At 47.2% G+C, this 26,069-nt stretch overlaps 1 protein-coding gene and 17 non-coding genes across 19 annotated transcripts in view; 1 reads left to right on the top strand and 17 right to left on the bottom strand.

Moving 5' to 3' along the window:
* The first annotated feature begins 6,812 nt into the window (after nucleotides 1-6,812).
* DNAJC5B (DnaJ heat shock protein family (Hsp40) member C5 beta) overlaps nucleotides 6,813-26,069 on the top strand; it is a 32,823-nt gene continuing 13,566 nt past the window's right edge. Inside the window, exons 1-2 of one of the 2 annotated variants that reach the window (XM_037378572.1) lie at nucleotides 6,813-6,984; nucleotides 9,552-9,679. In XM_037378572.1, the coding sequence (XP_037234469.1) occupies nucleotides 9,573-9,679 (107 nt within the window). In that variant the 5' untranslated portion in view covers nucleotides 6,813-6,984; nucleotides 9,552-9,572. Of the gene's footprint in view, nucleotides 6,985-9,516; nucleotides 9,680-26,069 lie in introns of both variants that reach the window. The other variant, XM_037378571.1, reaches the window with a different exon arrangement.
* TRNAA-AGC lies at nucleotides 11,991-12,063 on the bottom strand. Its single transcript has one exon. It is a non-coding gene; the product is annotated as a tRNA-Ala (tRNA).
* On the bottom strand, nucleotides 12,396-12,484 carry TRNAY-GUA. The gene is given in 2 exon segments: nucleotides 12,396-12,431; nucleotides 12,448-12,484. It is a non-coding gene; the product is annotated as a tRNA-Tyr (tRNA).
* On the bottom strand, nucleotides 13,160-13,232 carry TRNAA-AGC. The gene has a single exon. It is a non-coding gene; the product is annotated as a tRNA-Ala (tRNA).
* On the bottom strand, nucleotides 13,565-13,653 carry TRNAY-GUA. The gene is given in 2 exon segments: nucleotides 13,565-13,600; nucleotides 13,617-13,653. It is a non-coding gene; the product is annotated as a tRNA-Tyr (tRNA).
* On the bottom strand, nucleotides 15,006-15,078 carry TRNAA-AGC. The gene has a single exon. It is a non-coding gene; the product is annotated as a tRNA-Ala (tRNA).
* TRNAY-GUA lies at nucleotides 15,411-15,499 on the bottom strand. The gene is given in 2 exon segments: nucleotides 15,411-15,446; nucleotides 15,463-15,499. It is a non-coding gene; the product is annotated as a tRNA-Tyr (tRNA).
* On the bottom strand, nucleotides 16,175-16,247 carry TRNAA-AGC. Its single transcript has one exon. It is a non-coding gene; the product is annotated as a tRNA-Ala (tRNA).
* On the bottom strand, nucleotides 16,580-16,668 carry TRNAY-GUA. The gene is given in 2 exon segments: nucleotides 16,580-16,615; nucleotides 16,632-16,668. It is a non-coding gene; the product is annotated as a tRNA-Tyr (tRNA).
* Nucleotides 18,021-18,093, bottom strand: TRNAA-AGC. The gene has a single exon. It is a non-coding gene; the product is annotated as a tRNA-Ala (tRNA).
* Nucleotides 18,426-18,514, bottom strand: TRNAY-GUA. The gene is given in 2 exon segments: nucleotides 18,426-18,461; nucleotides 18,478-18,514. It is a non-coding gene; the product is annotated as a tRNA-Tyr (tRNA).
* TRNAA-AGC lies at nucleotides 19,190-19,262 on the bottom strand. The gene has a single exon. It is a non-coding gene; the product is annotated as a tRNA-Ala (tRNA).
* TRNAY-GUA lies at nucleotides 19,595-19,683 on the bottom strand. Its single transcript is given in 2 exon segments — nucleotides 19,595-19,630; nucleotides 19,647-19,683. It is a non-coding gene; the product is annotated as a tRNA-Tyr (tRNA).
* On the bottom strand, nucleotides 20,360-20,432 carry TRNAA-AGC. The gene has a single exon. It is a non-coding gene; the product is annotated as a tRNA-Ala (tRNA).
* On the bottom strand, nucleotides 20,765-20,853 carry TRNAY-GUA. Its single transcript is given in 2 exon segments — nucleotides 20,765-20,800; nucleotides 20,817-20,853. It is a non-coding gene; the product is annotated as a tRNA-Tyr (tRNA).
* Nucleotides 22,206-22,278, bottom strand: TRNAA-AGC. Its single transcript has one exon. It is a non-coding gene; the product is annotated as a tRNA-Ala (tRNA).
* Nucleotides 22,611-22,699, bottom strand: TRNAY-GUA. Its single transcript is given in 2 exon segments — nucleotides 22,611-22,646; nucleotides 22,663-22,699. It is a non-coding gene; the product is annotated as a tRNA-Tyr (tRNA).
* TRNAA-AGC lies at nucleotides 23,375-23,447 on the bottom strand. The gene has a single exon. It is a non-coding gene; the product is annotated as a tRNA-Ala (tRNA).

The raw sequence follows: 26,069 nt of genomic DNA, 5'->3' as shown, positions 1-26,069 counted from the left end.
GGGCAAAGTTAGCCTGTCAAAGTTTTGTTTGAACAAATTGAATTGGCAGAGAGCATTTCAACTGGAACAGCACATCGTGTCGTGCAAACCATAGCACTGTAAAGCTGACAGCAAAGCCTCCAAAATATTTAATATGCTGTCAAACATTGCCCTGTCCTATAGCCGCAGACTAGTCTGGAGGAGTCTTAATTCTCCTAATCTGTGCCATTTTCCACATAGTTTACTTGCGCTTCACACTTGTATGGTATTCTGCCCCCTATATACTCTTTAAGCTGCAGTTTTGTGGTGAGCTGGAAACAGTGTAAGACTTAACTGATGCTGAAAAGGTGTGATGTCACCACTTCCATTGCATCAGCTCTAGTAACGATGCCAGTCACAGGGTGAGTCAGACTAGCAAGTTGATTTAGCTGAAAACTAAGAAAAAAAAATCAGTGAAAGTTTGGACCGCCCCTTTGCTGGCAGCCCTCAGATTGACTTGAGTCAACTGTAAACCCACAGGTTTACTTTGAGTTTCAACTCTGAGTATTTTCCAGCTGAAAAGTCTTGTTATAAGGGGGGGGGAAAACCCTAAGAACAATTGTGAAAAATGGTTAACAGCGAAGCTACTAGTTTACTGAGATATTAGTCTGCTGAATTATTGGGAAATATTGCCAGTGGCTTTTTCTACACCTAGTGCATGGATAATAGCATTCATGTTTATGATTTTGCTTCTTTATTGGTGAAATATTTTTGCTAATTAAATACATTTTTAGGATTTTTTTACTTTCTCCCAGTAAATGACATTCAGAAAAAAAAGTATCTGAGACTTCTGTCTTCTCATCCCTTAATCTGTAATTCCCCTAGTCCTGGGATTGCTTATTGCTTTAATTCTTTGATTTTTAACTTGATCACTGAACAGACATTCCTTTCTGGATCTAGATAAGATAGTTACTCATCAGCACTTTACAAAGAGTTTACCTTCTCAGCCATCAATTAAGTGAGCATTTCTATGACAGGGTAATAAATCCTACATGAGGATTAATGAAGCTTTGAAAAGAAATGGCTACTGGCTGCCATCTCCCCTGCTGCATGCTCTCCCTCGTGGGAGCTATATAGGTGAGGAGCCAGCTTGTAGGAATTTGGGAGAGAATAGTTGGGGGGTAGGTGCAGAATGGAAATGAGGACTATGTTGGGGGTTTTAGGAAAGAGCCTGCTTAGACAAAGACTGCAGGAGATACCAAAGGGTGGTTGTTTAATGAGAAGGAGGAACCAGTGGAGAGAACTGTTAGGTACTGGAGAAAGCTTGTACCTGCTGGGGAGGACTGAAAGCAGCTGTTGATTCCCAAGGAGCAAGTACCAAGAAGATGTGGTACTGCTGTTTCCTAATCTGTTTCTAGTAAAATAACCTGAGAAATAGGTCAAAGCACTTATTATACTATTCAAGCTAATATTCCTCATTCTTAGCTGTAGCTGATTAGGCTGTGCTCAAAGAAATAACCCTGCTAGCAGAACTGTGAGTTTCTTAACTTACAATAAGAAGTGGTAGAATACAGTCTTAAAGTGCTACAGCTGTTTGCAAAATAAATTACCAAGGCACTACCTAAATAAGGGATTAGGAGACTCTTTCTTCACTTTTACTTGAAGTCCTAGATAACTCACTTCTAACTTGTCAAAGCTATATAAACTAAGGACTTCCTATTCTTTGCTTTTCAGAAAGAAACTGAAATTAAAGCCAGAGAGATTATTATGATTTACATCATACTTATGGCTACCTCCATGACCCACTTTAAATTAGGGACAATAGAAGAACTTTCTTTAAACCACAGATGAAAATAAGATTTCCAGTGTTCCACTGACTATCTCATTAAAAAAGTTAAGTATAGTACTATTGCTGAAAAAAAAATAATTAAGTCTCTAATTTAATTCTGAGGGAAAAAATGTTTATATCATGTCACTTAAGCAGTCCACCAAACCTTTGAATTGGTTTTACTGGAATGACCTAGGAAGGTAAAGTTCTGGATTGCTTCTCTGTGTCAAACTGACCATGTAAATGCATGAGCAACTTGGATATGCAGCTGACTGTTCATTTAAGGTTCATACTTCTTGAGTTTGCTACTTTTTTCCAATACTGCAGTTGTTGAAAGATATTAAAAACTCAACATATATTTAAATTGAGATATTCTATGTGAATAGTAACAGAAGGTCACAATATGTTCAGAGAATTCAAATATATGAATGTTCTCTTATGAATACTTCTTGTATAGATGGAGTTGCAGATGGGTTACCAGATGGAATACCTTCCTTCCAATATAGTTATATGTATTTAAAAACGGATGCAATGCAATCATATTATTTAAATCAATTCTGTTATTACTTTTGAAGCCATAATGACAGTAGCTATTCTGTAACAGAGAAATGTGGCAAAAGGAATGTAATTTCTTGCCGCAGAATTGTTGGGCTTGTGTGAGATCTAAAAAGGCTCACGCTGAAGAAAGGACCTTAAACCAATACTCTTTTCTTTAGAAGACTGAGTATCTCACAGGTGGCATGCAGTATAGTTCAGACAGGGCACTAGATATCCAGGAGCATGTGAAGCAGAACTGGCTAAAAAGAAATTACAAGAACAATATTTTGGGACATAGCTGCCTCAGAAGTACTCTTCCCTTCTTAACAAAAATCAGTCCCTGTGCCAGAGCCAGGGGTCCAGCATATCTTAGCAGCAGCATCCTTTTCCACTTGCTTAGTCTTTTGCCATTTGATTAGCTTGCTCAGCTGGGTGTTATGAATGTTGACATCACCATAGCACAACATTAAAAAATTAAACAAAAGGTAGATCCTGCCCAAAGAGTGAAAAAACAGCACACACTGCCGCTGTATACACTCTTTATTGTTGTACATACTCTCTCATTTCATCAGTCTACTGTACTTTACTCATATCCTCATGTTTTACTTGGGTTGGGTCATCTTTTTCAGACTGCCATTCATGTGCCTGTGAAAAGTCGTCAGCTAGCAAGAGCTCTTGTTTCAGTCTGCTCAGCTGCCTTCTTTCTCTGGTCACTTCTGGTCAGTCACCAATATAAATTCCAACATCCTCACTAATGTTCTTACCACCTGTTTGGCAGAACAAGGCACAGTAATTAGTGATAATAGTAATCACAGTAGGAAAGTTTTGGTGAAAGGAAGCAGGGCCACTTAGAGCTGGTTGCCCAGGGCCATGTCCAGGCGGCTTTTGAAGACTCCAAGGATGGAGACTCTACCACATCCCTGGGCAACTGATGCCACCGCTCAGTCACCCTCACAGTGAAAAAGTGTTCCCTGATGTTCAGGGGGAACAACCTGTGTTTCAGTTTGTGTCGGTCGCCTCTGGTCCTGCACTGGAGACTGGCTCCATCCTCTTCATTCCCTCCCTTCAGGAATTTATATATATATTGATAAGATCTGAGCCTTCTCATCTCCAGTTCTCTCAGCCTTTCCTCATCAGCCCTTTAATCATCTTCCTAACCCTTTGTTGGACTCTCTCCAGTATGCCCATCTCTCCTGTGTACTGGGGAGCCCGGAGCTGGACACAGCACTCTAGGTGCGGCCTCACCAGTGCTGAGCAGAGGGGCAGGGTCACCTCCCTCCACCTGCCGGCTTTACTAAAGCATGTCAGCAAGATAATTTATTTCAGTCCACAAATTCCTCTGAGTAAAATCAGAGATTTTCTTTCCTTGTCACTATAGGAAGATAGAGTCAGAAGCCATAGGCTCTCCATGAAGGTCAGGAGTGCTCTATCTGACCACTTGTGTCTCCTACATGCTTTGATGATGTCATTATTAACTCTGCCAGCTTCAACAAACTAAGAAAGCAATTCAGCTTTTAAAAATTGTCTTTCCTTGCCTTGGAAGCTAGAAATTCACACCATGGTTGAGCAATGCTGCCAGTCCTTTCATGCATGTCTGTCTTTCAGCTCCAGGCTCTTAGTTCCTGAACTTGCTATGAGCCAGGAAAAGGAGGGAGTGGTAGGAGTAAGGACTGGAGTGACTCAGAGTTCTTCAACCCTTAGCTCTGGTTGTGTGTAACTGGAGGCTTCTGAAGCAGCCCCAGACCTCCTGCTCTGTCTGGCCCATATTTCAAATCTTTTACAGGCTGATACGCAACTTTGCATTTCCAGACATGTTCTGATTTGTCTGTTTTGAAATGTATGCAACATATAAATGAAATGTAAAGTGTAAGTAAGACTTTTTAGATATAAGTTCCTTTGGGACTAGGACTGTCTTTTCGTTTTGCATCTGGCACAGTGGTGTTGGGGTGCACTATCAGTTGTTATGATATGAAAAATAAAAATCAATTAGAAGAGTGAACAGGTATTAAATGCTATGTTTTACTCTTCTAAATTACGTAGCTCATCTGATGAAAGAGTTATGCCAATTTATTAAAGTCTGAGTCTTTTAAAGATTTATTAGAATGTGCTTAGGATATAGAATCCTCAAAGGAAAAAACTAGGTTTGCAGAGATTGTGTTCCTTCAAACAAAACAAGAGTGCTTATAAGAAGCAACTCAGGTTACAGAGCAGTGTCGGCTCAGCACAGCAGAGGGAGCTGTATTCACACAGAAATGCAAGTCTAGGTCTGTGACGGGATTGCAGAACAGTGCTGCTTTCTAGGTAACAGGATGTATACCCGTACAGAGGATTCGGGTAAACCCAAAGTGATTTTATTTTCTTCCTTTTATATTTTTTCCCTTTAATTTCTTCTAACCATTAAAAAGTGTATTTTTGTTTTGGTTTGCTTTGCAAGAATGGCAAAGGCATTTCAAAAACTGAGATCAAGCAAGTTGATTGAATAATCTGGTTTATTGTGTTCATACAACGTAATAGAATTAGCTGTACCTACCCTCTTGTTAATGTCCTGGGAAAGGTATTTTGACTTCTCATAACTATGAAAAACACATTTTGGGTTGAAATGTGGCTTGCCTTGTCCCCATCCAAAGCTGAAATTTAAGGGAATGTTTGAAATTAAAGAATATACCTAAGAACAAGAGAAATGTTAGAATCACATACTTCACCTTAAAAAAGCATCCACCTAACAAATTTTTATATCAGCTGTCACATTGTTGCTTCCTTTTTCATAAATGCTTGTTTTATATGATTGTAATTAGTTACACTTTTTTTTTTAAAAAAAAAAAATAATGCTGATTTCTAATTCCAATCTTGCAGTAGAATCCAAGAACAAACTCACTGACTCTTGCCAAAGCGGACTTTACTGGGTTATGGAACTCCATGAATCCATTTGCAGGACTACATAAAGCTGTACTGGTGTCCATGGCAAGATTTGGGTAGTGGGGCATTGCAGGGAGGCTTCTGTGGGAGGGTGTCAGGGACTGGGTACAGCTGGCTCCACCACAGACCCACCGCAGGACACAGATAAGCCCATCAGCCGAGCTGGTAGCACCTCTGGGGAAACACACTTAAGAGAGAGCAAAACACTGCATGGCAGTGAGGAAAGGGAAAAGTATGAGAAACAGCCCTGTGAACGCCTAGGTCAGAGAAGAAGGAGGAGAAGTAGGAGGTGCACTGGAGCAGAGATTCCCTTGCAGCCTGTGGTAAGGACCATGGTGGAGCAGGTATTTCCATTCAGTGTGTGGAAAGGGCCATGGTGGAGCAGGTATTTTGCTGCATCCCATCCACCCCATGCCAGAGAAGGTGGATATTTTCTAAAGGAGCTGTGGTCCATGGAGAGGAGCCCACGCAGGAGCCGGTTCTCCTGACAGGAAATGTGGCCTGTGGAGGATTCCCACAGGAGCAGTTTGTGAAGGACTACAGCCTGTGGGAAGGACCCGTGCTGGAGCAGGAGAAAAGTGTGAGGAGGAAGGAGCAGCAGGGAGGAGCTGTTGTGATCTCACCACAACCCACCATTCCCAATCCACCCCGTGCCACTCAGGGGTGAGGGGTAGACAAGCTGGAAATGAAGGAACGAATCTGAGTCTGGAAACAGGGTGATAAGGGGAAGGTGTTGGTTTAGGTTTTGTCTTTGTTTCTCACCATCCAAATCTATTTTAATTGGCAATAAATTAAGTCAGTTTTCTCCATATTGAGTCTGGTTTGCCCATGACAGTAATTCATAAGTGATCTGCCTATATTTATCTTGACCTATGAGTTTTTCATCTTACTTTCTTGTCCTGTTCTGTTGAGGAGGGGAAGTGAGAGTGGCTGGCTAGGGGTCTGGCAGCCAGCCGAGATCAATTTACTACAAAAACATGTATTTTGGAATTGGGTGATCTGGGAAGTGAACTTTTTGAGTTCAAAGGATGAACTATTTTGTTCTAAGGGTGACATATGAAGAGCAATTGGTTTTTTAAGTCTCTGGCATTTACAGTTTTTTTCTTTTCCAAATGGAAAAGAATGGCTCTCCAGACTTTTTCATGGTATAAGTTAGAGGAGAAGTTCCATCAGAATAAAAGAAGACACCCTACATCTTCTATTTTGATATAAAAGTTTACAAGAACTCAAGAGTCCTAAAAGGACTTCTTCAGTTAATCTTGTTCTGGAAGAGACTACATAGTAAACCTAATCCATGGCTGGTCTCAGAGAAGTGAACTTTAGAGCAAGACTGTTGCCTCTTTGAACAAATGTAATGTATTTGTGGGGGAAAAAAGACAAACTCAAGATCCCATCAAGAGTAAAGCACAGAAGAACAACTAACTAAATATTAAATACATAGTCGTCCCATATTTTTTGGTGTCATTAACTCTCGGATATATCAGCCTTTAGGCTTATGAATATTTTATTTGCTCTTTCATAGATCTTCCTGAAAGATAACCAATTGGATACTGGACAAACAAACAAAAGGAGTAATCAGACTCCACTGACCTGTTTAACCTTGACTGAGAAGGATGAAAAGCAGCAGCCACTTTCTGTGGCTTCTTTCCTTTTGGATTATATCGGCATAAAAACATCAAGACATTGAACTGATAATGTTGTGAGTTTATACATGCCAGGCTGTGGTCCATCACTTTTTGAAGCAGGTATGTTATTGGAATTACCTTGCCCTATTTTTCAGCACAAAGCAAAATGAATTATGGGTATTGTAGAAAAAAAGGCATATTATTACAACCTCTGAATAAGGTAGTTAAACCTGGATAGTATAAAATTTGTGCAGAAACAGATGAAGTTAACTGAGGTTCCATCCTCTTAGGAGATGTGGAATTGTTATCAGAATTCAGTTTGTCTTTTAATATGTTTTATTGTCATTCAAGGAAGGAAACTATTTTCTTGACTCTGTTCTACTGGAACAAAAATATGTAGATTGAAGATAGGATTCTAATGTAATTTCAGCCATCAGCAATGTATCTAGTACTCAAATTGTAACTCTTATATCTTCCTTAATAAAGAGAGCATAACTTTTTCTACAAAAGTGTCATCTCATTGTACTTTTTCTATTTTATAGGACTGCTTTAAATAAGTGAGAAATAATTTTGAATCCTTAGACCTTCAAGGTGATTAATCACTAGAAGACTGAATAGGCTAATGAGTTAGAATTTCCATATCTGACTAGGTTATTAGCATTATTTTATAAGAAATTAAAATTTACATGACTTTTTAGTTCTTCAGAATAAAAGCCATCGTAACTTTAATTTTGTTTTATGCTTCAGGGTTGCCATGTATCTTATCAGCATTATGTAATGGAATTTTAAAATAATGCTGTGCAACTGTGAGTTCACACGGTTGCCTACCATTATCTTGTACATTAACAGGCTTGATGTGCCTGGCATGATGCTGGTGTGATCGGGATAGATCCCAGGATTATGTTAAATGTGCTCTGGACATACCATTGTTAACAAGTAGCATTGTAACTACTGTAGGTGGTAAAGTAATATCTAGATGCTTATATATAATCTAATTCTTAATTGTTAATTTAGAAACAAAAGTTTAGTCCATTTAGTTGATGGTTTGTGTACAACACTTAAAAATACAAAGGAATTTCTTTTTCAGCAGATCACAAAACCCTAAATTGTGTGTTAGCTTATTAGAAAAAGAAAACATTAAAGTAAATATTAATAAATTTAGGTCTTTTAGTAAATCAGACACTATGTCCCAGAATTACTCAGTGGATTGTATTTCTGTGTGTACTTACATGGTATTCGTTTTTCTTTTTGGTACTGAACAGAGCTGAAGAACTTAAAAGTTTTACGTGGCTGGTTCTGAACCAAAATGTGGCCTAGTAAATAATATATGAATAATGGCAAGATATCATTTCTAACTCAGCAATGAGAAAGGTGAAATAGCAGAGTGGGTAGTCTTATCTAACAGAACAACTTCTCAGAAATTTTTTTTATGGCTGGGCTTTCAGCTCACTTTTAGGCTTTTGCTGTGGTCACTTCTCAGCATTTGGAGAAGGGTATAACATAGAAATAAGGAGGCTATAGTGAGAGATTTGTTGCGGCAAGTCTGCCATCAAAGAGCTACAGCTTTATCTTATGAATGATAGGTATCCATGTCTGGTGTTTTAAATTATGGTTTATATGAGTTTCTTCATGTCATTGCCTAGCATAGCTAGGTCTGGTTTAAAAATGTTTGGTTCTTCAAATCCAGAAAGATGAACTATGAACTGTGAAAAGCGGAGAATCACTTGTTTGTCTGCCTTGCTTCTGTGATGAAGGAAGGAATAAACAATAGATCTGAAGAGGACTAAATCTGTCAGCCTGTGTTTAGCCTTTATTTGCACCATACTGTAAAGGCATTTTGTTAAACTTATCGGAAGCTCATGAATTCAGCCGAAAGTCTTGTATATCAAGTAAGATGGGACCTTGACTGATGTCAGTATTTCCCACATAAGTTTGCAATAAACAATTACTTTTATAATACTGAGGTCAATTCTTGCTATCTGGCCTTTTGCCTACATCCAGATTCATTCCATATGAGTTGAGAATGCGGTCATCCTGAGCACACTGTAGAGGTAATACAGAGAAAGTGCTTGGTCAGCTGTCCTCTGAGCATGTACCTCTGTCTGCTGGCAATATAAAGAGCCTAGTTTGACTAAGCTTCAAATTTAATCACTCAACTTAGGCACCTAAAAATGATTAGGCTGAATCTGAGACCTTGTGTTGAGAAAGCAGTAACTCACCACTGTGTTGCATTAGGTTATACAAAGAGGTAAAAAGCTCTTATCCCACTGCAAGAAGCCAATACAAATGGTACAATTAGAAATGGTAGAATTATTCTTCCAAGACTTAGAAAAAGTAGATGCAAACAAACACAAATAAAACTAGGTGGAAATACTATGTGCAAGCATTAATGCTGCAGGAAATTTAGCTGTTCATTGCAGTGAGAGCAACGCTGAGTCTTTAATATGAATGGTGATACCTAACACAAGAAGTTCTGTTTTATGGTTTTTGCTTTTCCATTTTCTCAAATAATTATAAAAAATCTTAAGGGACAGAGGATAATTTAGAGAAAATTTTATTCTAGTTTCACTTTCATGTATTTTTAACCTTTCACTACCTGATTAAAATCTAATAAAACAAACAATAACAAATACTATCCATATATACTTGCAGTCCCTGCAATTTTAAATTCTGTTCTACATTACCAGCTTTGGTAATGCACTGCTAACATGGCTGAACAAAGGCAACGTGCTTTGTCAACATCAGGGGAAGCATTATATGAAATCCTGGCTCTGGAGAAAGGAGCAACACGTGATGAGATTAAGAAGTCCTACAGGTATGTAAAATGTGTTTTGCAGCATGTCTAAAAATGCTTGTGTGTCTGGCATGATTATGGTGGTAAAACCTTTTGAGTTACCTGCATTGTAACATTCATTGTTACAGGGGTTTTTTGTGCCATGAGCCTGAAAAGAATCTGAGATGATGCACTGTGAATCTACTGATTTCATCCCACAAGCAATCTCTGTGCCTCATATAAAATGTTTTATTCTAGCTGAATGAGAGGTTAAACTGTTAGGGTAAAATAGCACAGACTATGCTTGTGAAGTGCAGTCTTCAAATACTGCACCCAGTTCTTGTGTTAACATTTTTTCCTGAAGTATGTTGAAAAGTAAAGTCAATGCAGAAAAGTGCTATAATAACAATTCATAAACTAGAGAAAGAGACATAAGGAGTTTGATCAGTTTTTCTTGTCATAAAGAAGATGACTGATAGATTATTTTATTATAGTGTGTAATATATTTGACAAGGAAAAATGCTAGGTGTGACACTGTTCCTCACTTTATGAAGGTAGGCATAAAAAACCCCAATACTTGGAATCCAAAAGCAATTTGAGCTGAAAAAAAGGTACATGGTTTTAACAGTGACCATAACCAACCACTGAAACATAATGGCACAGGAAATGGGAGGTTGTCTATTGAAAAAGAAGAGAGGACTTTAAGATAATTTTTACTTAAATGCAAGTTTATGGTGTAAAGTATTTTATTGTTGAAATGTAACAAGACCTAGAAGTAAGACTAGAAGATTTTATGGTTCATTTTGCTTTTAAGTCTGTTCTGCTGCTATTGAAAGAGAAAGAACTTTAAATGTCATGAGTGAAACAGACGTTCTTGACATCAAACCATGCCAGACATGTACTTGCAGGTTTAATGAATATGGTAAAATTTTTATTGCAGCATCATTCTGAGTGTTGGTGGTCACGCTGTATTACCAGCTGTATTGCTTTTTGTATCAAATGTAAGAATATTTTTGAACTGAAAAAGTGATTATGAAGTAGATCTACTTGTATCATTGTTTAGCTTAAACTTTGCTGGGACTCTGTCCTCTGTGTTTTTGAAGAAATTGCATCTCTCTCACCTTCTGTTCCTAAAGGCATATATGCTATGGAGGCAGAAGTAGTGGATGTTCAAACTCTTCACACACTGAAAGGAAAACTGTTGACATCTCATGGTTCTGTTGTCTTTAAAATTATAACACTGGGGGATAAACTTACTACAGTATCAAATTCAGTCATGACTTGTACCTTCTCTGTCCTTGTAGTATAGACTGGCTGCAGAAACAATCTTCAGTATCAAACCTCATGTTTTCCTGTTGCTTTTACATTTCATTTTCTGGAAAAGAGGCCTAATTTAATCCTCAAAGGAAAAAGTTGCCATGGAAGAATGTAGAATGGAATTAATTTCATCTAATGCTAAACATTAATATGGATGATTTACAGAGTGATCTATGGTAAAACAGACAGTGGTGCTTTATCCATCTTTATTAGTAATTACAGAAAAAAAAGGCTATTTCTGACTAAAGTGGAAATGTCAGAGGGATTCAATTTTAATGGAGTAGCTGTAAATATTTGCAAGATAAAATGATGAGTCAGGCTCATAGATTTGCTTTAATTATCTTTTAATTTATGCTAATCCAAAAATCTGCTGCTGAACTGGTATTCTGCAGTACAAGGTATAAAAGCAGTGATACTTGATTCTGAGTTTCCTGCCGCTATTAATTAAGTCAGTATTAATCATACTACCAGAGCCCAGGGCAAAATTTTCTTTTTAATAAACATGACAGAAATACCTTTCTGTGCTTTTATTTGGAGTTTGGCAAAATCAGATTTATCAAGGACTAAACCCAACAGGCTTCTAATCAGCAGAGTTTCAAAAGAGACCTGTTTATCTCCGTTACTATATAAAAGTGATATTTAGAAATATTTTTCGTGTACTAACTTAAGCTTTTCAGTCTGACAGTGAAGTAATATGCAGAGACACCAAATTTCTTATGTTTTCTTCAGAAGTTTGAAGACATCCAGTTTGATAGAGTATTTACACAAAAATAATTACGTTGACACCTCTGTGACCAAGAAGACATTGGAGACTGAGAATTTGATTGACAATGTGTGCAGTACTCTCAATGCCATTTAATGCTTACCAAACAAAAAATTATAATCATTCAAATATACTTATGATGATGGACTGTGCTACTCCTGATACATACAGGATGATATATCCTGTGAACATGCTATGATATTCCCAAAGCCCCTAGAAGACGGAGGCCGCCAGAAAAGGTCCTTGTCTCCAGGTAAGGAGAATGAAAAGCGTTGGAGAATGCGGGCATCGATCCCGCTGCCTCTCGCATGCTAAGCGAGCGCTCTACCACTTGAGCTAATTCCCCAGCCCATGGCCTCTGACTGAGGTCCTCTCCCCTCCCAGGCACCCACCCATGGCACGGGCTGCCCCGCACCCAAAGCCTGGGCCTGCCGCTGGCCTCACTCTCACACCACCAACAACGCACCCGCTCTTTGCCTTGCCGGAGGTGACCCCTGAAAAACACAGCGCCTCAGGACCACCATCCCCTGGCCCAGGCTTCACCGCAGGCAGCCTTGGCTGGTCGCCTGCCCCACCAAAGGCAAGAGCTCCAGCCTGGGCACACCTTCAAGGGCAGCCGCCCGGGCAGGGTCAAGAGATAGAGGTGCCACAAGGTCTGGGCCAGAGCCAAAAGGGCACTCCTTCGAGCCGGAGTTGAACCAGCGACCTAAGGATGGCCGTGCAAGGGAGCCTACAGTCCTCCGCTCTACCAGCTGAGCTATCGAAGGAAGCATGGGGCCCTGCCCAGTACCTCTGCCCATCACACACCCATCCACAACTTCCCTATCCACAGCGCAATGTGATGCCTCTATTCCAACATCCTGCTTCATCAACAGCCTCAGCTCCAGTGTCACGCTACCTTGCTCCAACCTTTAGTACCTGAAATCGTGCAAACCCCAAAACAGAAAATCTCCGCAAGCTACTTGAGCGTTATCTTCTACAGCTCTTCCCTTGATTCAGATTCACAGCCCAGTCCTCTGGTCAAGCACCAGACAAATGGGCAACCATTCAGCTACTACTCCGTAACATTCTCCTAGCAGCTGGAAGGTCATGCGTAAGCCCTTTGATCCTCGCTTTCTCCAAGCTGAACATGCCCACTTTCCTCAGCCCATCCGCACATATAAACCCCTCCATTCCCAGAGCTGTTTGGTGGCCCTGCACTGAGCTTGCTCCATTTCATTGATGTCTCTGCTCCACGGGGGAGCTCAAAGCTGGACATAGTACTGCAGATGACTTTTGACAACAGTCAAAGAGGGAGAAGATCAAGTCTTCTCTTGAACTGCCTGTCCCACTCTTGATATAGCCCAGGGTGGCATCCTCCTCTGTAAAGCCTGGGCACACCATGATCTCCCCACAGCCCCCAGAAGAGGTCCTTGTCTCCAGGTAAGGAGAATGAAAAGCGTTGGAGAATGCGGGCATCGATCCCGCTGCCTCTCGCATGCTAAGCGAGCGCTCTACCACTTGAGCTAATTCCCCAGCCCATGGCCTCTGACTGAGGTCCTCTCCCCTCCCAGGCACCCACCCATGGCACGGGCTGCCCCGCACCCAAAGCCTGGGCCTGCCGCTGGCCTCACTCTCACACCACCAGCAACGCACCCGCTCTTTGCCTTGCCGGAGGTGACCCCTGAAAAACACAGCGCCTCAGGACCACCATCCCCTGGCCCAGGCTTCACCGCAGGCAGCCTTGGCTGGTCGCCTGCCCCACCGGTGGCAAGAGCTCCAGCCTGGGCACACCTTCAAGGGCAGCCGCCCGGGCAGGGCCAAGAGATAGAGGTGCCACAGGGTCTGGGCCAGAGCCAAAAGGGCACTCCTTCGAGCCGGAGTCGAACCAGCGACCTAAGGATGGCTGTGCAAGGGAGCCTACAGTCCTCCGCTCTACCAGCTGAGCTATCGAAGGAAGCATGGGACCCTCACACCTCACAAGCTCATCACAGCCTCATAAAGACGTTCACTTCTCACACCACTCCCGCATACACGCATGACTCTCCTCACAGCAGGAAAAAAGAAACACTTGCCTTAGAGCACATTGCCCGCAACCTCTCACGCCCGTGGCACCAGTCCAGGGCAGACACAGCCATGGCAGCTCGCTCCAAGCCAGTGTCCAGAACAGAAGGCACTAGCATCCTGGTGAGGCAGGCACAACTCCATGGCAGGAAGTCACTGCATAGGCCAGCGTGGTGATCATGCCCAGTGAGCGCCAGGCAGGTCCAGGCTGCCAAGCCAGGGTTGAGGTCAGGACAGAACACCTGTCTGCATGTCAGCGTCTGGATCAAGGCTTGCTGTGGCTGGACATCTCCGTGGCTCTGGCCATGGCTCAGCTAGTGACCAGGACTCCTACTGCATTGCTCAAAAAGAGAGTGAAGGCCCACAGCTGAAAGCTAATAGAGCTCCTGGACCCCATGCGTGAAGTTGAATGCCCCACGTGAAGATGCTCAGGGCCATTTCGGCCTGTTAGGGAACTCAGGGCCCACACGAGACGTAATGGCAGCCATGCAAGGGACCCGGCATTCCACTGCTCGACCAGCAGAGCTACTGATGGACCGCCAGGGCCCTCTCCCAGCTCTGCCTCCCTGACAGAGTTCTCAAAGCAATCAGCTTGAATGAGGCCCAAGGGCATCTCTACACAAACCTCCCCGTCCAAGCACCCCAATCCCAGGGAATGCAGCAGCTTGCTGAAGGCTTCAGCCAGTCAGCCCATGCCAGTCTCCAAGCATGGAGACTGCACAGCCCCGCGGGCACCCTTCGTCTCCTGCCTGGCTGTCCTGAGGGAAGAAACAACTGAACCTGTCCCGCTTCTGTTCTGGCCTGTTGTTTCTCAGTCCTCCACCAATCATCACAGTAAAAGACCTTAACCACTGAACCAGTGAAAAGTGCTGCCCATCTCCCCCAAAACCCTCTCTCCTCCAGCCTCTGGACAAGCCCGCATTCACTGGCACCTCCTCACAGGGCAAACGCGCCTGCTCCCAAGTGTCCCAGTGGCCTTGTTCTGAGGTCGCGGCTCTTGGTCAATGTCTGTCTCCTACAGAGAGGCCCAAAGCTGGGCACGCTATTCTAGATGCCATCAGCCAAGTTTCAAGTAAAAGCAGAGACTCTGTCCCTCGATCCAGAGACTGTGCTGCCCTTGGTGCAGCCCTGGATTGCTCTCCTCTTCTGTGCAGCTCAGGTGCAAGGTGAGCTCCCCACAGCCCATGGAGGACCCGGGACCCAAGCAAAGGTCCCTGTTGTCCAGGTAAGGAGAATGAAAAGCGTTGGAGAATGCGGGCATCGATCCCGCTGCCTCTCGCATGCTAAGCGAGCGCTCTACCACTTGAGCTAATTCCCCAGCCCATGGCCTCTGACTGAGGTCCTCTCCCCTCCCAGGCACCCACCCATGGCACGGGCTGCCCCGCACCCAAAGCCTGGGCCTGCTGCTGGCCTCACTCTCACACCACCAGCAACGCACCCGCTCTTTGCCTTGCCGGAGGTGACCCCTGAAAAACACAGCGCCTCAGGACCACCATCCCCTGGCCCAGGCTTCACCGCAGGCAGCCTTGGCTGGTCGCCTGCCCCACCGGTGGCAAGAGCTCCAGCCTGGGCACACCTTCAAGGGCAGCCGCCCCGGCAGGGCCAAGAGATAGAGGTGCCACAAGGTCTGGGCCAGAGCCAAAAGGGCACTCCTTCGAGCCGGAGTTGAACCAGCGACCTAAGGATGGCCGTGCAAGGGAGCCTACAGTCCTCCGCTCTACCAGCTGAGCTATCGAAGGAAGCATGGGGCCCTGCCCAGTACCTCTGCCCATCACACACCCATCCACAACTTCCCTATCCACAGCGCAATGTGATGCCTCTATTCCAACATCCTGCTTCATCAACAACCTCGGCTCCAGTGTCACGCTACCTTGCTCCAACCTTTAGTACCTGAAATCGTGCAAACCCCAAAACAGAAAATCTCCGCAAGCTCCTTGAGCGTCATCTTCTACAGCTCTTCCCTTGATTCAGATTCACAGCCCAGTCCTCTGGTCAAGCACCAGACAAATGGGCAACCATTCAGCTACTACTCCGTAACATTCTCCTAGCAGCTGGAAGGTCATGCGTAAGCCCTTTGATCCTCGCTTTCTCCAAGCTGAACATGCCCACTTTCCTCAGCCCATCCGCACATATAAACCCCTCCATTCCCAGAGCTGTTTGGTGGCCCTGCACTGAGCTTGCTCCATTTCATTGATGTCTCCGCTCCACGGGGGAGCTCAAAGCTGGACATAGTACTGCAGATGACTTTTGACAACAGTCAAAGAGGGAGAAGATCAAGTCTTCTCTTAAACTGCCTGTCCCACTCTTGATATAGCCCAGGGTGGCATCCTCCTCTGTAAAGCCTGGGCACACCATGATCTCCCCACAGCCCCCAGAAGAGGTCCTTGTCTCCAGGTAAGGAGAATGAAAAGCGTTGGAGAATGCGGGCATCGATCCCGCTGCCTCTCGCATGCTAAGCGAGCGCTCTACCACTTGAGCTAATTCCCCAGCCCATGGCCTCTGACTGAGGTCCTCTCCCCTCCCAGGCACCCACCCATGGCACGGGCTGCCCCGCACCCAAAGCCTGGGCCTGCCGCTGGCCTCACTCTCACACCACCAACAACGCACCCGCTCTTTGCCTTGCCGGAGGTGACCCCTGAAAAACACAGGGCCTCAGGACCACCATCCCCTGGCCCAGGCTTCACCGCAGGCAGCCTTGGCTGGTCGCCTGCCCCACCGGTGGCAAGAGCTCCAGCCTGGGCACACCTTCAAGGGCAGCCGCCCGGGCAGGGTCAAGAGGTAGAGGTGCCACAGGGTCTGGGCCAGAGCCAAAAGGGCACTCCTTCGAGCCGGAGTCGAACCAGCGACCTAAGGATGGCCGTGCAAGGGAGCCTACAGTCCTCCGCTCTACCAGCTGAGCTATCGAAGGAAGCATGGGACCCTCACACCTCACAAGCTCATCACAGCCTCATAAAGACGTTCACTTCTCACACCACTCCCGCATACACGCATGACTCTCCTCACAGCAGGAAAAAAGAAACACTTGCCTTAGAGCACATTGCCCGCAACCTCTCACGCCCGTGGCACCAGTCCAGGGCAGACACAGCCATGGCAGCTCGCTCCAAGCCAGTGTCCAGAACAGAAGGCACTAGCATCCTGGTGAGGCAGGCACAACTCCATGGCAGGAAGTCACTGCATAGGCCAGCGTGGTGATCATGCCCAGTGAGCGCCAGGCAGGTCCAGGCTGCCAAGCCAGGGTTGAGGTCAGGACAGAACACCTGTCTGCATGTCAGCGTCTGGATCAAGGCTTGCTGTGGCTGGACATCTCCGTGGCTCTGGCCATGGCTCAGCTAGTGACCAGGACTCCTACTGCATTGCTCAAAAAGAGAGTGAAGGCCCACAGCTGAAAGCTAATAGAGCTCCTGGACCCCATGCGTGAAGTTGAATGCCCCACGTGAGGATGCTCAGGGCCATTTCGGCCTGTTAGGGAACTCAGGGCCCACACGAGACGTAATGGCAGCCATGCAAGGGACCCGGCATTCCACTGCTCGACCAGCAGAGCTACTGATGGACCGCCAGGGCCCTCTCCCAGCTCTGCCTCCCTGACAGAGTTCTCAAAGCAATCAGCTTGAATGAGGCCCAAGGGCATCTCTACACAAACCTCCCCGTCCAAGCACCCCAATCCCAGGGAATGCAGCAGCTTGCTGAAGGCTTCAGCCAGTCAGCCCATGCCAGTCTCCAAGCATGGAGACTGCACAGCCCCGCGGGCACCCTTCGTCTCCTGCCTGGCTGTCCTGAGGGAAGAAACAACTGAACCTGTCCCGCTTCTGTTCTGGCCTGTTGTTTCTCAGTCCTCCACCAATCATCACAGTAAAAGACCTTAACCACTGAACCAGTGAAAAGTGCTGCCCATCTCCCCCAAAACCCTCTCTCCTCCAGCCTCTGGACAAGCCCGCATTCACTGGCACCTCCTCACAGGGCAAACGCGCCTGCTCCCAAGTGTCCCAGTGGCCTTGTTCTGAGGTCGCGGCTCTTGGTCAATGTCTGTCTCCTACAGAGAGGCCCAAAGCTGGGCACGCTATTCTAGATGCCATCAGCCAAGTTTCAAGTAAAAGCAGAGACTCTGTCCCTCGATCCAGAGACTGTGCTGCCCTTGGTGCAGCCCTGGATTGCTCTCCTCTTCTGTGCAGCTCAGGTGCAAGGTGAGCTCCCCACAGCCCATGGAGGACCCGGGACCCAAGCAAAGGTCCCTGTTGTCCAGGTAAGGAGAATGAAAAGCGTTGGAGAATGCGGGCATCGATCCCGCTGCCTCTCGCATGCTAAGCGAGCGCTCTACCACTTGAGCTAATTCCCCAGCCCATGGCCTCTGACTGAGGTCCTCTCCCCTCCCAGGCACCCACCCATGGCACGGGCTGCCCCGCACCCAAAGCCTGGGCCTGCTGCTGGCCTCACTCTCACACCACCAGCAACGCACCCGCTCTTTGCCTTGCCGGAGGTGACCCCTGAAAAACACAGCGCCTCAGGACCACCATCCCCTGGCCCAGGCTTCACCGCAGGCAGCCTTGGCTGGTCGCCTGCCCCACCGGTGGCAAGAGCTCCAGCCTGGGCACACCTTCAAGGGCAGCCGCCCGGGCAGGGTCAAGAGATAGAGGTGCCACAGGGTCTGGGCCAGAGCCAAAAGGGCACTCCTTCGAGCCGGAGTTGAACCAGCGACCTAAGGATGGCCGTGCAAGGGAGCCTACAGTCCTCCGCTCTACCAGCTGAGCTATCGAAGGAAGCATGGGGCCCTGCCCAGTACCTCTGCCCATCACACACCCATCCACAACTTCCCTATCCACAGCGCAATGTGATGCCTCTATTCCAACATCCTGCTTCATCAACAGCCTCAGCTCCAGTGTCACGCTACCTTGCTCCAACCTTTAGTACCTGAAATCGTGCAAACCCCAAAACAGAAAATCTCCGCAAGCTCCTTGAGCGTCATCTTCTACAGCTCTTCCCTTGATTCAGATTCACAGCCCAGTCCTCTGGTCAAGCACCAGACAAATGGGCAACCATTCAGCTACTACTCCGTAACATTCTCCTAGCAGCTGGAAGGTCATGCGTAAGCCCTTTGATCCTCGCTTTCTCCAAGCTGAACATGCCCACTTTCCTCAGCCCATCCGCACATATAAACCCCTCCATTCCCAGAGCTGTTTGGTGGCCCTGCACTGAGCTTGCTCCATTTCATTGATGTCTCCGCTCCACGGGGGAGCTCAAAGCTGGACATAGTACTGCAGATGACTTTTGACAACAGTCAAAGAGGGAGAAGATCAAGTCTTCTCTTAAACTGCCTGTCCCACTCTTGATATAGCCCAGGGTGGCATCCTCCTCTGTAAAGCCTGGGCACACCATGATCTCCCCACAGCCCCCAGAAGAGGTCCTTGTCTCCAGGTAAGGAGAATGAAAAGCGTTGGAGAATGCGGGCATCGATCCCGCTGCCTCTCGCATGCTAAGCGAGCGCTCTACCACTTGAGCTAATTCCCCAGCCCATGGCCTCTGACTGAGGTCCTCTCCCCTCCCAGGCACCCACCCATGGCACGGGCTGCCCCGCACCCAAAGCCTGGGCCTGCTGCTGGCCTCACTCTCACACCACCAGCAACGCACCCGCTCTTTGCCTTGCCGGAGGTGACCCCTGAAAAACACAGCGCCTCAGGACCACCATCCCCTGGCCCAGGCTTCACCGCAGGCAGCCTTGGCTGGTCGCCTGCCCCACCGGTGGCAAGAGCTCCAGCCTGGGCACACCTTCAAGGGCAGCCGCCCGGGCAGGGTCAAGAGATAGAGGTGCCACAAGGTCTGGGCCAGAGCCAAAAGGGCACTCCTTCGAGCCGGAGTTGAACCAGCGACCTAAGGATGGCCGTGCAAGGGAGCCTACAGTCCTCCGCTCTACCAGCTGAGCTATCGAAGGAAGCATGGGGCCCTGCCCAGTACCTCTGTCCATCACACACCCATCCACAACTTCCCTATCCACAGCGCAATGTGATGCCTCTATTCCAACATCCTGCTTCATCAACAACCTCGGCTCCAGTGTCACGCTACCTTGCTCCAACCTTTAGTACCTGAAATCGTGCAAACCCCAAAACAGAAAATCTCCACAAGCTCCTTGAGCGTCATCTTCTACAGCTCTTCCCTTGATTCAGATTCACAGCCCAGTCCTCTGGTCAAGCACCAGACAAATGGGCAACCATTCAGCTACTACTCCGTAACATTCTCCTAGCAGCTGGAAGGTCATGCGTAAGCCCTTTGATCCTCGCTTTCTCCAAGCTGAACATGCCCACTTTCCTCAGCCCATCCGCACATATAAACCCCTCCATTCCCAGAGCTGTTTGGTGGCCCTGCACTGAGCTTGCTCCATTTCATTGATGTCTCCGCTCCACGGGGGAGCTCAAAGCTGGACATAGTACTGCAGATGACTTTTGACAACAGTCAAAGAGGGAGAAGATCAAGTCTTCTCTTGAACTGCCTGTCCCACTCTTGATATAGCCCAGGGTGGCATCCTCCTCTGTAAAGCCTGGGCACACCATGATCTCCCCACAGCCCCCAGAAGAGGTCCTTGTTCTCCAGGTAAGGAGAATGAAAAGCGTTGGAGAATGCGGGCATCGATCCCACTGCCTCTCGCATGCTAAGCGAGCGCTCTACCACTTGAGCTAATTCCCCAGCCCATGGCCTCTGACTGAGGTCCTCTCCCCTCCCAGGCACCCACCCATGGCACGGGCTGCCCCGCACCCAAAGCCTGGGCCTGCCGCTGGCCTCACTCTCACACCACCAGCAACGCACCCGCTCTTTGCCTTGCCGGAGGTGACCCCTGAAAAACACAGCGCCTCAGGACCACCATCCCCTGGCCCAGGCTTCACCGCAGGCAGCCTTGGCTGGTCGCCTGCCCCACCGGTGGCAAGAGCTCCAGCCTGGGCACACCTTCAAGGGCAGCCGCCCGGGCAGGGTCAAGAGATAGAGGTGCCACAGGGTCTGGGCCAGAGCCAAAAGAGCACTCCTTCGAGCCGGAGTCGAACCAGCGACCTAAGGATGGCCGTGCAAGGGAGCCTACAGTCCTCCGCTCTACCAGCTGAGCTATCGAAGGAAGCATGGGACCCTCACACCTCACAAGCTCATCACAGCCTCATAAAGACGTTCACTTCTCACACCACTCCCGCATACACGCATGACTCTCCTCACAGCAGGAAAAAAGAAACACTTGCCTTAGAGCACATTGCCCGCAACCTCTCACGCCCGTGGCACCAGTCCAGGGCAGACACAGCCATGGCAGCTCGCTCCAAGCCAGTGTCCAGAACAGAAGGCACTAGCATCCTGGTGAGGCAGGCACAACTCCATGGCAGGAAGTCACTGCATAGGCCAGCGTGGTGATCATGCCCAGTGAGCGCCAGGCAGGTCCAGGCTGCCAAGCCAGGGTTGAGGTCAGGACAGAACACCTGTCTGCATGTCAGCGTCTGGATCAAGGCTTGCTGTGGCTGGACATCTCCGTGGCTCTGGCCATGGCTCAGCTAGTGACCAGGACTCCTACTGCATTGCTCAAAAAGAGAGTGAAGGCCCACAGCTGAAAGCTAATAGAGCTCCTGGACCCCATGCGTGAAGTTGAATGCCCCACGTGAGGATGCTCAGGGCCATTTCGGCCTGTTAGGGAACTCAGGGCCCACACGAGACGTAATGGCAGCCATGCAAGGGACCCGGCATTCCACTGCTCGACCAGCAGAGCTACTGATGGACCGCCAGGGCCCTCTCCCAGCTCTGCCTCCCTGACAGAGTTCTCAAAGCAATCAGCTTGAATGAGGCCCAAGGGCATCTCTACACAAACCTCCCCGTCCAAGCACCCCAATCCCAGGGAATGCAGCAGCTTGCTGAAGGCTTCAGCCAGTCAGCCCATGCCAGTCTCCAAGCATGGAGACTGCACAGCCCCGCGGGCACCCTTCGTCTCCTGCCTGGCTGTCCTGAGGGAAGAAACAACTGAACCTGTCCCGCTTCTGTTCTGGCCTGTTGTTTCTCAGTCCTCCACCAATCATCACAGTAAAAGACCTTAACCACTGAACCAGTGAAAAGTGCTGCCCATCTCCCCCAAAACCCTCTCTCCTCCAGCCTCTGGACAAGCCCGCATTCACTGGCACCTCCTCACAGGGCAAACGCGCCTGCTCCCAAGTGTCCCAGTGGCCTTGTTCTGAGGTCGCGGCTCTTGGTCAATGTCTGTCTCCTACAGAGAGGCCCAAAGCTGGGCACGCTATTCTAGATGCCATCAGCCAAGTTTCAAGTAAAAGCAGAGACTCTGTCCCTCGATCCAGAGACTGTGCTGCCCTTGGTGCAGCCCTGGATTGCTCTCCTCTTCTGTGCAGCTCAGGTGCAAGGTGAGCTCCCCACAGCCCATGGAGGACCCGGGACCCAAGCAAAGGTCCCTGTTGTCCAGGTAAGGAGAATGAAAAGCGTTGGAGAATGCGGGCATCGATCCCGCTGCCTCTCGCATGCTAAGCGAGCGCTCTACCACTTGAGCTAATTCCCCAGCCCATGGCCTCTGACTGAGGTCCTCTCCCCTCCCAGGCACCCACCCATGGCACGGGCTGCCCCGCACCCAAAGCCTGGGCCTGCTGCTGGCCTCACTCTCACACCACCAGCAACGCACCCGCTCTTTGCCTTGCCGGAGGTGACCCCTGAAAAACACAGCGCCTCAGGACCACCATCCCCTGGCCCAGGCTTCACCGCAGGCAGCCTTGGCTGGTCGCCTGCCCCACCGGTGGCAAGAGCTCCAGCCTGGGCACACCTTCAAGGGCAGCCGCCCGGGCAGGGTCAAGAGATAGAGGTGCCACAAGGTCTGGGCCAGAGCCAAAAGGGCACTCCTTCGAGCCGGAGTTGAACCAGCGACCTAAGGATGGCCGTGCAAGGGAGCCTACAGTCCTCCGCTCTACCAGCTGAGCTATCGAAGGAAGCATGGGGCCCTGCCCAGTACCTCTGCCCATCACACACCCATCCACAACTTCCCTATCCACAGCGCAATGTGATGCCTCTATTCCAACATCCTGCTTCATCAACAGCCTCAGCTCCAGTGTCACGCTACCTTGCTCCAACCTTTAGTACCTGAAATCGTGCAAACCCCAAAACAGAAAATCTCCACAAGCTCCTTGAGCGTCATCTTCTACAGCTCTTCCCTTGATTCAGATTCACAGCCCAGTCCTCTGGTCAAGCACCAGACAAATGGGCAACCATTCAGCTACTACTCCGTAACATTCTCCTAGCAGCTGGAAGGTCATGCGTAAGCCCTTTGATCCTCGCTTTCTCCAAGCTGAACTTGCCCACTTTCCTCAGCCCATCCGCACATATAAACCCCTCCATTCCCAGAGCTGTTTGGTGGCCCTGCACTGAGCTTGCTCCATTTCATTGATGTCTCCGCTCCACGGGGGAGCTCAAAGCTGGACATAGTACTGCAGATGACTTTTGACAACAGTCAAAGAGGGAGAAGATCAAGTCTTCTCTTGAACTGCCTGTCCCACTCTTGATATAGCCCAGGGTGGCATCCTCCTCTGTAAAGCCTGGGCACACCATGATCTCCCCACAGCCCCCAGAAGAGGTCCTTGTCTCCAGGTAAGGAGAATGAAAAGCGTTGGAGAATGCGGGCATCGATCCCGCTGCCTCTCGCATGCTAAGCGAGCGCTCTACCACTTGAGCTAATTCCCCAGCCCATGGCCTCTGACTGAGGTCCTCTCCCCTCCCAGGCACCCACCCATGGCACGGGCTGCCCCGCACCCAAAGCCTGGGCCTGCCGCTGGCCTCACTCTCACACCACCAGCAACGCACCCGCTCTTTGCCTTGCCGGAGGTGACCCCTGAAAAACACAGCGCCTCAGGACCACCATCCCCTGGCCCAGGCTTCACCGCAGGCAGCCTTGGCTGGTCGCCTGCCCCACCGGTGGCAAGAGCTCCAGCCTGGGCACACCTTCAAGGGCAGCCGCCCGGGCAGGGTCAAGAGATAGAGGTGCCACAGGGTCTGGGCCAGAGCCAAAAGGGCATGGCTTGTCTCTATATGGCACTTCTCATTATTCCATAGCATATATGTGTTTCACTGCATACTATGTACTTTCTTCCTTTCAGAATGTTGATCAGTCCACATAGATGTACTTTTGTCATACCCACTTCTGCAGCACAGTCTGTCCTGATCTCGGCTTTCACCCTAAGCCTCCCGCTGACAGAGATTCTGACCATATTTCTTGACTTAATTTCCATGAATCCATCTTGTATGATAGCTGTTTCTCTGCTTTTTGTCACTTTTCTCTCCCAAACATGTTACATAGCTTGCTGCTGGTAAGGGCTGCAGAGTTCCATTGTCCCAAGGTGTTGAAGAATGCCATGCATCATGAAAAAATTGTTATGGACATAAATCCTTCTGTATGTTATGGGAAGTACTCAAGAATCTCCTATATTCATTTCAGTGTCCATTTTTTGGCTTTTTCCTTTTTCTCTACTCATACCGAACCACAATTATCACAATACAGGGAGTGTCAGTTTTCCAGGGACCCACAGGGAAGATTCCATGTAACTGATACTTCATGTTATGTCACATAATTCTTCTCCTTACCTTTTTTGTTTCTTTGATTAGGCCTAATGGAGTCATTTTTCTCAGTCAAATGAATTGTACTATTACTATATATATCTGTTTCCCATTACTAAATCATCTCCCATTAATATATGTCACCTTCATGTGCAGGAAGGTTTTTTGTTAATGTAGTGTTTTTTGTGAGGACAGTTTTCCCAAAATCAATATAAGAACATATCTCATCTTTGGTTAGCTGTACTTCTTGAAATTAATTCTGTTAGTATTCTAAAACAATACTGAGTGAAGTGAGTGTGCAACTGATGTTTTTGACCTATTTGAAACTACATTGTGTTCAGTTTCTTATTTTTTCTGAGATTGTTTGGGATATGGAGAGGGCAGAAGATATTTTCAGGTCTGTGGGAAGAGAAAGAAAGGCTGGGAATAGATTGTCCAATACTTGCATCCACACATGGTTTTTGAATGTAATACCTCTCTTGTTTTTTAGAATTCTAATCACTGGGGTTTTTTTCAGCTAAGAAAAGGGATAGATTGCATAAGCTACTTAAATACTTGGATGGCATATAATGTCATTAGTCATGTAAGATTCTAGCTTGTTTTTCCAGTTCTCCTATTTCATCTTTTATTATGTCTAAGGTGCCACATATTAAATATGACTGAAAATTTATATTTAAGGTACTACATGCACGGTATATTAAATATGACTGAATGTGAACCCCTTTATGCTATTAGAGCCATGTTTAAAAAGTTATTTATGATCTGTGAGAAGATGACTTGAGTTCAGCATACAGAACTGAAGAAATCGTTGGCAGAGGTTGTTCCCAGGCCCATAACAGTCTTGATATTTGCAGAATGTTTCTAAGGCAGGAACTGTCATCAGGAGCAAGACAGTTATATTTTACTGGGGGAATAACCTGTACTGGGACTTTAGCGGAAAGTCAAGCAGCACTCCACTCTGAGGATACGTTTGGTAAAGGAAGTGTGGGCACACTGCCTTTGCACCACAAATAATATTTTTGAGCATAACGTTCATGGCTAGCTCCTGAAATGCTCAGAGAGAATATTTACAAACTGCAACATAGCTTGACTGAGGTGAGAATCACAGTATTTAATACAATACTAAATCATTTTTATGCCACTAGATGTCAGCACTAGTCATTAAATAAATGTCTTGGGAAAATATTGTCAGCTCTTCAAAAGGAGTGGTGATTTTTCAAATGATACACTTCTGTCTATGCTTGTTTGGCAAGTGCATGTGACCTCACACTGCCAATGCCTCAACTGGTTGGAAACAAACTCTTTCTTGAGTTGTTCTTCCCCAATGCTGTCCATGAGCCAACTGTACCACAGTGTTCCTTTCAAGCTGCACCTGTCCTTGGATGTTGTAGTGCTGAGTACAGCCAGGGAAAAAGGCAGTACTGGGCCCTCTCCTAGCAAAGGCTTCCCACCAGCATAAACAGCCCAAGCCAGCTGACAATCAGTTTCCACTGCTTCAAGGACTGTCTTGGAAGTGTGACTGTCGGGAATTAGGCCCACAGACAGGCCCATAGACAGTTGAAACTGCAACTAACTCACTATGCTTTTCCACCTTGTGCTTCAGGAGGATGTTTTTTTTCTATCGCAGCTCCTGTGTTTTCTACTATCAATGTCTGGGTTTTTGCAAACACAGACACTGTTTACAAAATTTTAATATAGCAGCTATTGATAGGCAATTGAATATGGGATTTCCTTTGCTATAAAGAAGATAAT

This window comes from Falco rusticolus, chromosome 3 (assembly GCF_015220075.1).
Source record: "Falco rusticolus isolate bFalRus1 chromosome 3, bFalRus1.pri, whole genome shotgun sequence".
NCBI lineage: Eukaryota > Metazoa > Chordata > Aves > Falconiformes > Falconidae > Falco > Falco rusticolus.
Note: the sequence above shows the minus strand (reverse complement) of the source record. Positions and strands in the feature narration are given on the sequence as shown.